This window comes from Sarcophilus harrisii, chromosome 4 (assembly GCF_902635505.1).
Source record: "Sarcophilus harrisii chromosome 4, mSarHar1.11, whole genome shotgun sequence".
NCBI lineage: Eukaryota > Metazoa > Chordata > Mammalia > Dasyuromorphia > Dasyuridae > Sarcophilus > Sarcophilus harrisii.
The window spans coordinates 95,376,479-95,388,559 of record NC_045429.1 but is presented as its reverse complement, the minus strand read 5'-3'; the positions used below and the strand labels follow the sequence as shown (position 1 = coordinate 95,388,559).

General features: G+C 44.5%; 1 protein-coding gene across 2 annotated transcripts in view; it reads right to left on the bottom strand.

Moving 5' to 3' along the window:
* Positions 1-12,081, bottom strand: part of LOC100924751 (receptor-type tyrosine-protein phosphatase V-like) — a 39,686-nt gene that overhangs the window by 23,702 nt on the left and 3,903 nt on the right. The window contains exons 7-16 of one of the 2 annotated variants that reach the window (XM_023501893.2): positions 9,120-9,356; positions 7,690-7,962; positions 7,296-7,568; positions 6,866-7,138; positions 6,146-6,412; positions 5,127-5,393; positions 4,588-4,869; positions 3,566-3,706; positions 482-692; positions 114-181 (exon numbers count right to left, since the gene is read on the bottom strand). In XM_023501893.2, coding sequence (XP_023357661.1) covers positions 114-181; positions 482-692; positions 3,566-3,706; positions 4,588-4,869; positions 5,127-5,393; positions 6,146-6,412; positions 6,866-7,138; positions 7,296-7,568; positions 7,690-7,962; positions 9,120-9,356 — 2,292 coding nt within the window. The remainder of the gene's footprint in view (positions 1-113; positions 182-481; positions 693-3,565; positions 3,707-4,587; positions 4,870-5,126; positions 5,394-6,145; positions 6,413-6,865; positions 7,139-7,295; positions 7,569-7,689; positions 7,963-9,119; positions 9,357-12,081) is intronic. The other variant, XM_031937136.1, reaches the window with a different exon arrangement.

Here is a 12,081-nt window from a genome sequence, read left to right as displayed (position 1 = left end):
TTGGTCTCAAACTTTTAGGTGGCTAGAAAAAGGAGAATCTGCAAATGTTCTCTTTCTGTCTCCTCATTCCCAAATCCAACTGTAATAGATGAAGCATCTTTATTATTACTTACCTGAGAAGGCTGTAAAGGAGACCATAGGATTGACTGGGTCAGAACTAGCAAAGGCTGCGACACTGAACCTGGAGATTCATTCAAAGTTCCAGGAAAGAGTATAATTAATCCAAGCAGGAAATGCTGAACTGGAAGATACCAAGCACTTGGGATTTCCCAGGGCCATGGGACGCCACCTGCCCTCCGCTTTTGTGGGTTAGGTTCCCCCTCACTTTGTTTCCACCATCTCTTCCCAGGAGGGCAGGAACAACTGGCACATCCCAGAGCCCAAAGAACAGGTGGACCTGTGGTACTGGACCAGCCTGACTGGATGGGCTGAATCATTCTCTCTCCATGACCATCCAGCCCCCTCCAACCTCAGCCCTCACCTATACTGGACATCAGGTTTGAGCTTCCCATTACAGGTCTGCTGGGTCTGGCCACAATCCTCAATGCCCACAGGCACTGTCCAAGAGCGGGGCATTGCCCATGGGCCTGGGCGGAAGGGGGAAGGCAGCAAGACAGCCAAATAGGAGTCAAGTCCTCGGTAGTAATGGTCATACCATGTGTGCAAGATGGCTTCCTGGGAGGGCTGGACCACTGGAAAAGGGGAAATTAGGAAGAGAGAGGGCAGGTAGCTATCAGTGCATGGAACATAGACTACTTTTCTCTCCACAGACCCTCCTCCTTACCTTTCCCTTTTCAACCTATTCACTCAAAGGAAACTCCCCAAGCTATGTCCTGAATCATACAAGACAAACATGTAGCTAGACTGAACAACTCTAGGAGTTTTAAACCCTCTCCTTCAACCTATCTTTCATATCCTTTCCCATAGCTATGTCCCCCCCCCCTTTTTTTTTTTAGTATCTGCTCCCTCTTCCTGTCTTCAGAAGATTTTGAAATTTAGAGAGAGGACTGCGGTAACTCAGTGTGGATCACAAAAGAGCATTTTCACTATTTTTCTTGTTTGCTTGTTTTCTTGCTAATTTTTTCTTTTTGATCTGATTTTTCTTGTGTGGTAAGATAATTGTATAAATATGTTTACATATATTGGATTTAACACTTTTTATAGCATGTTTAACATATATTGGATTACTTGCCATCTAGGGGAGGGGATGAGGGGAAGGGAGGGAAAAATTTGGAACATAAGATTTTGCAAGGGTCAATGTTGAAAAATTATCCATGTACAAAATAAATCCACATAAATCATCAGCATTTTTATACATCACTAACAAAATCCAACAAGAGATCCATTTAAGATAACCATCGATAGTATAAAATATTTGGGAATCTATCTGCCAAGGGAAAGTCAGGAACTATATGAGCAAAACTACAAAACACTTTCTACAAAAATAAAGTCAAATCTAAACAATTGGAAAAATACTAAGTGCTCTTGGCTAGGTCAAGTGAACATAATAAAGATGAAAATTACTACCTAAACTAATCTATTTAGGCTAAACTAATCTATTTAGGGCTATACCAATCAGATGCCCAAGAAATTATTTTACTGACCTAGAAAAAATAATAACAAAATTCATATGGAAAAACAAAAGGTCAAGAATTTCAAGGGAATCAATGGGAAAAAAAATCAAATGAAGATGACCTAGCTGTACCTGATCTAAAACTATATAATAAAGCACCAGTCATCAAGACCATTGGGTACTGGCTAAGAAATAGACTAGTTGAGCAGTGGAACAGGTTCACAAGACAAAAGTCAATAACTATAGCAATCTAGTGTTTGACAAACCCAAAGACCCCAGCTTTTGATATAAGAATGCACTATTTGACAAAAACTGCTGGGAAAATTGGAAACTAGTATAGCAGAAACTAGGCATTGACGCACACTTAACACCCTGTATCAAGATAAGATCAAAATGGGTTCATGATCTAGGCATAAAGAACGAGATTATAAATAAATTGGAAGCGCATAGGATAGTTTACCTCTAAAGGTGGAAGAGGAAGGAATTTGTAACCAAAGAAGAACTAAAGATCATTGTTGATCACAAAATAGATAATTTTGATTATATTAAGTTAAAAAGTTTTTATACAAACAAAACTGATGCAGACAAGATTAGAAGGGAAGCAATAAACTGAGAAAACATCTTCACAGTTAAAGGTTCTGATAAAGGCCTCATTTCCAAAATATATAGAGAATTGACTCAAATTTATAAGAAATTAAGCCATTCTCCAATTAATAAGTGGCCAAAGGATATGAACAGACAATTTTCAGATGAAGAAATTGAAACTATTTCTACCCCTATGAAGAGGTGTTCCAAATCATTATTGATCAGAAATATGCAAATTAAGACAACTCTGAGATACATCTCTAAGACTGGCTAAAATGAAAGGAAAAGATAATGATGAATGTTGGAGGGGATGCAGGAAAACTGGGACACTGATGCATTGTTGGTAGAGTTGTGAATGGATCCAACCATTCTAGAGAGCAATCTGGAACTATGCCCCAAAAGTTATCAGACAGTGCATACCCTTTGATCCAGCAGTGCTACTACTGGCTTGTACTCCAAGGAGATATTAAAGAAGGGAAAGGGACCTGTATGTGACAAAGTGTTTGTGGCAGCCCTGTTTATAGTGGCCAGTAACTGGAAAATGAATGAATGCCCCTCAATTAGAGAATGGCTGAATAAACTGTGGTATATGAATATTATGGAATATTATTGTTCGGTAAGAAATGACCAGCAGCATGATTTCAGAAAGGCCTGGAGAGACTTATATGAACTGATGCTGAGTGAAATGAGCAGAACCAGGAGATCATTATATACTTCAGCAACAATACTACATGATGATCAATTCTGATGGAAGTGGTTCTCCTCAACAATGAGAGGATCCAAATCAGTTCCAATTGATCAGTAATGAACAGAACCAGCTACACCCAGTGAAAGAACTCTGGGAAATGAGTGTGGACCACAACATTTATACTCTTTCTTTATTGTCTGCATTTTTGTTTTTCTTCCCAGGTTATTTTTACCTTCTTTCTAAATCCGATTTATCTTATGTAGCAAGACAACTGTATAAATATGTATATGCATATATATATGTATAGTATTTAAGATATACTTTAACATATTTAACATGTATGGACTACCTGCCATCTAGGGGAGGATGTGGTGGGAAAGAAGGGAAAATTTGAAACAGAAGTTTTTGCAAAGGTCAGTGTTGAAAAATTACCCATGCATATGTTTTGCCAATAAAAAGCTATAATAATAAAAAGAAAAAAAGAAAAATTATCCATGCATGTGTTTTGAACATAAAAATCTCTAATAGAAAAAATAATAAAATTTTTAAAAATTTGAAGTCCCTCAGCCTAGGATAAGCCTAATAGTACCCACTATTAGGAAGTACCCACTATGGAAGGCTAATTCCAAATATGGAGGTAGTCCCTTTCTTCCCATCTCCATCAATCCCCCCCCCAAAATTAGCCATGTCCAGGGCTCCGTATCACAGGAGGTACTCACATGAGGCATTGGTGGTGGCAATAACACCATACCATTGGATCTGTCCATTGTCCTCCCCAAACATGTCACGTGTAATCACCACACCAGCACCTGCTTCCTGCTCCAAATGAGGGGCGGCTGCCATCTCTGGGGGGCGCCAGGCTGAGGGCAGAAGTAGGAGGATCAAAAACCCAACCACAATAGGGAGGAATAATTTATTAAGACAGTGGTTAACTTGGAAAATGTTGGCAACAGCCTTAAAAGCTGGATCCTAAGACAAAAGGTAGACAGCCAGTGGAAAGAATTTGAGTTCACAGGCCCTACAGATATAAGAGACCTTTAAAATCTAGACCAGAATGTGTTTTGTTTGAGGATAGTTGTAACAGGGCTTTTTTTTTCCTATTTTCTAAATGGGAAGAGAGGGAGAGAAGGAGGGAGAGGAGGAACTGGGCAGAAGAAAATAAAATAAAATTTAATTTTTAAAAAATCTAGACCATGCTGATATCGAAATATGTTTTGCATGACTTCCCATGTATAATCAATATCAAATTACTTGCCTTCTCAAGCAAGAGGGTGAAGTGGAAGGTAGATTGAGAATTTGGAATTCAAATTTTTTAAGAATAAAAGTTAAAATTTTTTATATATAATTGGGAAACATTTAATGAAATAAATAAAAATATATTTAAAAAGAAAGAAAATCTAGCCCATGCTCTTAATATTACAGATGAGGAAACTGCGATCTAGGGAGGCTATGCAATTAATACACAGATGGTAAAATAGCTGTTAAACAGCTGATAATTAAACCTCTAGCTCTACATTCAATTTCTTTCTGCTATCCCCACCAAGCAGAAGTCCAAAAGGAGGGTTTCAGAGAAGATATCAGTATCTAGCCTCTAGAATTTCCACCCTGCAGGGGATGAGAAACTGTTGGTTTAGGTGACCTCGGAGTTCCCTTTCCACCTGTTGATCCTGTGATTAGGGCCTGTCACTGGGAGGAGAGGAGGGAGGAACCTGGCTTGTGCCAGCAAGGCACATCTACCTACCTTCGGGAGAGGTGGTACACAGCAAAGTAACTGGCTGACTCCAGAGCCCATTTCTCCCCAGCAAGGTGAGACTAAGGCGGTAGGAAGTGGCAGGTGTCAAGCCAGAGAGCTGGAGGGCGCTCTGGGAAGTGTTGCCCCTGAAAATGGGTTGGACTTTGCTTCCGGTCCTCAGCTGCTCCGCCACCACCAGGCAGGTGTCCACTTCTCCCGCAGGGACCGTCCAGTTCAGGGACAGGCGGGTAGCCTCAGGTTGGCACTGCACGTCTTCCACTGGCCTGGGTTCTGTAGGGACCAGATGCTTATGACCCCCCAAAGAATGGGCGTCCATGTGCAGGTGGGTGATGGATCTTCCCATCAAATGGAATAGGGAGATTAAATACCTCCTGCCACACCAGGAGGGGCAATCCCCCAAGAGGAGAAATTCAAAATTGGGCATCATTGTCCCTAAAGGAAAATGCCAGTCTGAGAGATATTAGCCTGGATAAGGCCCCAGAGTGGGTACCAGTGCCCACACCCACCCGCCGAGAAATGCAGCCTACCGACAAGCAGTGCTATTGGAGCGGTGGACGCTTGGAGAGGTCCAGCTTGGCACAGCACAGAGAGGAGGAAGGTATGCCCAGGGATCAGGCCCCGGAGGATGAGGCGGGCTTGGCCCAAGGACACAGGCTGCCTGTGGAATATCTGTTCAGACTCTAAGAGCTGGACATGGCATTCCCCCTGCCCTTTTAGGGCAGCACTCCATGCCAAAGCCACCATGGCGCTGTCCCCTTGCATGGTCACTGAGATCTCCTTGGGCAGCAGTGGAGCTGTGGGTAGAGGGAGAGACATAACCTGGCACCGAGTCCCTCCCTGAGCACCACTGTAGCCTCCAGCTCACTCTAGAGCCAGAGAGAACTCAGGGAGACAAGTGAGAAAGAGAATTTTGAGGCAAGACTAAGGCATCTGTCTCTGTCTCAGCCACCCTCCCCACTTAACTGAGACTGGAAGCCTTGGTCCACATGCAAAGGGCGTACACGTGACTCCTGTCATCCAAGACCCTCCTGGGCAAGGGATAAAATTCACGTATAGCCTAGAGAGGGACAAGAATCCCCCTATGGCTGAGGAACACTCTCTGCTCTCCTATCCTTGGCTGTGGGAATGCACATCCCTGTGTCCAAAGTCTTGTTATAATCATCTAAGCTGGGTTAGGGACCACCTGCTTAGAGTTAGGGGGAAGCCCCAGCTCTAGATGCTCCTTCATCTTCCCCATGTCTAAGTATTACTCTCCCTCCTTCCAACATGTTCCTGGAGTGAGTAATCTAGGATAGCCCTTTGGACACAGCAAGCCCCAAATGCTTTTGCCACCTCTTGGAGTTTCTTCCATCTACTTTGCTAATACCTCATGTTGTCTCCCCATTAAGGTGTAAGGTTCCAGAGGGCAGAGGCTGTCTGCTTTGTTTCCTTTCTTGGGATACTCAGAATAGCTCCTGCCATACACTAGGAGCTTAATAAATGCTTATTGACTGGACTGGACTCAACTCCCCTCCTCCCCTTCGTAATCTCTGATCCCTCCACTCACGGGTCCAGCCAGTGACGTTGGCTGCCGCAGAATAGTGGGGCCCGGCTAAGGAGACAATCTCCACCCAGTACTTGGTGCCCGGAGTCAGACTGGAAAAGCTGATATTGTTGACCTCGGGTCCGACGGCTCTGGCGCCCACAGTAGTACCTTCCTGGTGAAGGGTGACTCGGTAGCCATCCTGGCGGCTGCCAGGTGCCTGTTCCCAGGATACCCACAGCTTGGTGGGGCCCTTGCTGGTCACATTTACCATGGCTGGGGCCAAGGGAACTTTGGAGAGAGAACCAGAATAGGGAAGGAATGATCTTCCATCCCCTTCACAAAAGCCTCCCCCTCCTCATCAATCTTCCACTTGAGCACTGATCAATAGGGCGGTTTTTCCTCTACTGTGGATAGTACTAGAGTGGGCAGCCCTCCGACCTCAGAGCTGCTCACAGACCTTGGCTCCTGTCATCCAAGTTCCCCCCTGGGCAAGGGACAAAATTCATGCATAGCTCAGAGAGGGACAAGAATCCTAGTGCGGCTGAGGAACGCTCTGCTCTCCTCTCCTTGGCTGTGGGAATGCACATCCGCATGCCCAAGTCTTGTTATAATCCTCTAAGCTGGGTTAGGGACCACCTGCTTAGAGTTAGGGGGAAGCCCCAGCTCTATGATGCTCCTCCCCTCCCCCATGTCTGTCTGCTGTCCCAATAAGTATTACTGTCTCAGACACGAGCTACTCACGAGTCCATGAGGTGAGATTGGGGGCCCAGGCCTGGTAAGGCCCCCCGCTGCCACCAGCCCTCAGAGTGTACGCTGTGCCTGGGTCCAGCCCCCAGAAGGTATAGCTGGTGAGATTGCCTGAGAGGACAACGTGGTGAGCGACACTGCCCACCGGCAGCTGGTACAAAGTGAGCTCCAAGTTCTGTGCTCCACTCACTTCCCAGGATGCCAGCAGGGCCGGGGCCTCTGGATCGCCCACACTGAGGAAAGTCAGGTTTGCCGGCGCCTCTGGGTCTGGGAAATAACCAGCGTGATGGGTGTCCTGGACAGCATTCCCAAGAAGCCCCACGGTTACCCTTGCAGGTATGGGAAGGAGGAATCAGGATTGGGATAGGGTGCCCAGGGGATGCTGGGGTCAGGGCTGGGATCTGGGGCGCCCCAACCCACTCACATGTCCAGGCCGTGGCGTTTATAACCGCGCTCTCATCTCCCCCCCGCAGGGCGACCAGCTGGACCACAAATTCCATGCCTGCTGGAAGCCGGGACCAGGAGAAGCTCTGAATCTCAGAAGAGAATTCTGCCTCTGCCTTCAGTCTGAGGGGTGCCAGGCGGAACAGCCGTAGCCGGTAGCCATCCAAAGCCCCGGCAGGCGGGCTCCAGCGTGCAGTCAGGGTGGACGGCTGGCCCTCACCTCCCAGGCTCAGGTTGGCAGGGGTGGCAGGAACTACAGACACAGGGAAGAAACAGATTCAGAACCCCTCGCCATCAGTGCCATCTCTAGCACACAGAAAAGCCAGCAGTAAAAGAGCACCCTACATATCCTGGATTTAATACCAGAAACTCACAGGTGCAAGCGTGTGCCTTCTGGGCTGTAGAATTCAGGGGCCCAGCCCAGGCCCACGCTGACACGATGAAGCAAGAACCAGGTGGGAGACCCTTCAGAGTCAAATTAGTGTGCTTGCTGCCCACACTGAGGAAGCCTAGGGCCTTCTGGCTCCCTCCTTCCTGCCAGGAAACCGTATACCCATCCTGCCTTCCTTCTGGAGAGACCCATCGGACGTGAAGGTCGGAGGTGCTGCCCCTGCTTGTGACTTCCAGGGACTGGGGAGCCAAGGGCCCTGCAAGAATGTAAGAGTTCTTTGCACAACATGACAAACATGGAAATATGTTTAAAAGCATTACATATACTTAACATTACATATAACTTAACATATGAGATCTCTTACTATTTGGGGAGGGGGGAGGTAAGGCAGGGACGGCAAAAAATTTGGAACACTTAAGTCTTACAAAAATGAATATTCATGTGAACATGTACACATGCATATATCTTTGTAAATGTGTCCATACATATGCTTATATAGGTATTTGATCAGATGCATTGTATGTATCTCATGTCTATACTTCTAACTATATAGAATACAAAGGCTTTCTTCAGTTGCTCATCTGGGAAAGAAGTAACAATCAGATTATGTGTTCAGCAATTTTATAAGACTTATTCAATGTTATTGGTTTCCTGAAAATATAAAAACTAACGAGGCATTTGTGGTTGCTGTATTTTTTTTTGTAGTTTTTTCATTTATTTTTGTTTAAATAAATACAAATTTAAGACCTCAAAAAAAATGATTGTTGAAAACTATGTTTAGGGCAGCGAGGTGGCGCAGTGGATAAAGCACCAGCCCTGAAGTCAGGAGGACCTGAGTTCAAATGTGACCTCAGACACTTAATACTTCCTGGGTGTGACCCTGAGCAAGTCACTTAACCCCAGTTGCCTCAGCAAAAAAATAAATAAATAAAAACTATGTTTACATGTATTTGGAAAAATAAAATACTATTGAAGGGGGGGAAATAAAATACTATTGAAGGGGGAAAACAAAATATTATTGAAGGGGGAAATAAAATACTATTGAAGGGGGCAAAATAAAATACTATTGAAGGGGGGAAATAAAATACTATTAAGGGGGGAAATATTATTGAAGAGGGAAAAATAAAATACTATTGAAGGGGGGAAATAAAATACTATTGAAGGGGGAAAATAAAATATTATTGAAGGGGAAAAAATAAAATACTATTGAAGGGGGGGGGGAAATTAGATTATAGGATCTAATGATGAAAACTGGAGCCACATCCACTGTTCCCATAACCACTGAGATCTCCCCTTCCGTATCATAGGGAGTGACTGCTGGGTTCCCGATCTCTCTCCTGCTATAACACAGCCTTGCCGAGCTTGCCACCAGCTCCGTCCCATTATCCCACCCATCCCTCTCCTGACACTCACAGGTGTACCCAACAAGGCTCTGAGTGGTGGCCCCCGCCGAGGAGATAACTTCGACTCGGTATTGGGCCCCTGGCACCAGCCCTCGGAAGGTGATGTGGGTGGCATTGGGCAGCACAGAAACGTTGGCGATGACGCCTGGGGAGCCATCGGCGTACAGCAGGGCCCTCCGGCCCGGCTCCCTCGACGCCCGCAGTCCAGCCAGCTGGAGAAGCCCAGGCTGGGGCCTGGCCTGGGAATCTGGAAGAGACGCGGTAAGGAAACACCCCCGGGCGGAGTTTTAGATGGAGAAAAGAAGTGGGCTGAGTGTCGTGCCAACCAAGCCAAGCTGTGGCCAGCTCCGATGCAGGATAAGATCTCTGCTCTTGTCTGGTTCCTATGCTCTGGTATTTGGCTTCGTTTCACTTTCCCCTTTCTAGGGGAAAAACATCTTTGTCTTTGCTGAACCAAGGGAAAAAGCGGGCCTGTCTATACCTTGGCCAGAACAGCCGAGAACAGCTCGTGCTCGCAGGACAGATTCGCGGTTACAACAACCGGCCCCTGAGTTGTTTTCTCCTGATTTCACAGATGATGAAACTGGGTTTTAGATGAAATGATCTGCCCAAGATCATACAGCAAGTGCGACTGAGAGTCTGCTCGTCCCCAAGCCCCTGGTTCTCTGTACCCGGCCACAGTGCCCAGAATTTCAGACAGGAAATACAAAGAAATGCCCAGAAGAAAAGCAGAGCAGATGGTGCCTTTGTAATCTACTGGCACTGAATCCCAAACTGTCTGGGCTGGGGCTTCCCGTCCCTCCCTGGCTCCCCTGCCATACCTGGGGATCACCAATGCAACAAAACCCCTCCGCCCCAGTCCAACACAGGCAAAGGTGATTAAAAAAAAATTACCAAATTAAAATCTCTTCTAATCCTCCTAGTCGTTAGTACTTTCTCCAGCTTTAAAATAACTTGATCTTTCTTTTGTGAACATTTCATTTCTGTCTCTCCCCCACCCCATTCACCTGAAGACAGGGACTCCCCACTCCCAATCTTTATCTCCCCAGTACCCAGAGGGGGGCCCTGAACATAGGGAATTATTAAATAAACTTGCTGAATTGAACTAACACAGAAATAAAGAGTACGGAAATGAATATGTAGCCCTAGAAAATTAAGGAAATACATTTAAAAGAACTGCACATGTTTAACCTATATTGGATTACTTGCTGTCTCAGAGAGGGGGAGGAGAGGACAAAGGGAGAAAAAATTGGAACACAAGATTTTACAAGGATGAAGGTTGAAAACTATCCTTGCATGTATTTTGGAAAACAAAAAGTTATTATTATTTTTTTAAAGAAGAAAAGAAATTAAGTACAAGGGACAGAATTGTTCATTAGTTGACTCTGGTCTCGCTGTCCACCCTAGAGATAAAGCTCCTACTCTTTTTGTTCCCCAACGTCTTCCCCTTGCAATCAGGGCAAAGAGAAGTGACAGTTTGGAATGAGTTGTCTTCTATGAATTCAAGGGGGAGGTTATGAGCTAACTTTCCCAGTCGACTCTTTTTTGAAAGTTATTTGAGAAATCAGATAGTAACTATTATACACACATTCAGAGAGAGAGAGAGAGAGAGAGAGAGAGAGAGAGAGAGAGAGAGAGATTCACAGTCCACAAAGCTTTCCTTACGAGCCCCTAAAGTGAGTAGCACAAGTATTCTGATCCCCATTTTACAACTGGGAAAATGTGAAACTGGCTAATGAGGTAATGTCTTTATTTTATAGATGAAGAAATACAGCTCACACTTTTTGACTCAGTTAAGAACTGGAAACAAAAGGAAAGTCCATCAACAGGGGAATGATTGAGCACTATGGAAATATAATGGCTAGTAGTGCCTGATAAGAAGCCTAAGAATTTTAGGAAGAATTCACATTAGCATGAGAAGTATTTAGACAAATTGATGAAAAATATAAGAAGCAGAACTAGAAAACAATCTACAAAGCACAAGTAGAAACAACAACCACAACATAAAGAAACAATGTTGCATAATTATAATGGCCAAGCCTGGTCCTAAAGAAGAAATGAGAAAATGTCCCCCTCGCCCCTTTCTGGGGATGTGGAATAGTGCATATGATATCAGATTGGAGTGGTGAGTTGATTAATTTTGGTGAACTGTTAGTGAAGGTGAGGTTAAAGAGGGGGGGGAGGGAGAAAGATAGAGACAGAAGGAGAGAGAGAGACAGAGAGATAGGGAGAGAGACAGTAAGAGAGACAGAGACAGAGAGATGGAGATAGACAGACAGAAACAGAGGCAGAAGCAGAGAGAGAGACAGAGAGACAGACAGACAAAGATTCAGAGACAGAGAGAGAAGGAGAGAGACAGTAAGAGAGACAGACAGACATAGAGATAGAGACAGAGATACAGACAGAAAGAAGAAGAGAGACAGAGACAAAAAGGGAGACAGATTTATGTACACATATGTATATGTGTATCTCTTTCTCTATATATACATATAAATACATATATATCCCTTCTACTAGATCATTCTGCCTCCCTTAAAATAAAAGATGTATTATTTAATATGTATTGGACTATCTGCCATCTAGGGGAGGAGGTGGAGGGAAGGAAGAAGTTTTTGCAAGGGTCAATGTTGAAAAATTACCCATGCATATGTTCTGTCAATAAAAAGTCACAATAAAAAAATAAATAAAAGATGTATACATCTTTTAAGGGAGGTATGATATAGTAGAAAGGATATGTCATGAAGACCAGAGTTCATATCCTACCTCTCAATCACTAATTGGCAAGTCACTAAACTCTCTGAGACTCAAGCAGCCCTTCCAGGACTTACCATAGCCTGGCTGGATTCTGAATTAGTGAAAGCAATTTCTGCACCTGCAGTTCCCCACAATGATGGACATCTTTTGTTCACAGATGAAGAAATTGAAATTAGTTAGTGTCAAAAGCAGAATTTGAACCCAAGTCTCCTGGCTCC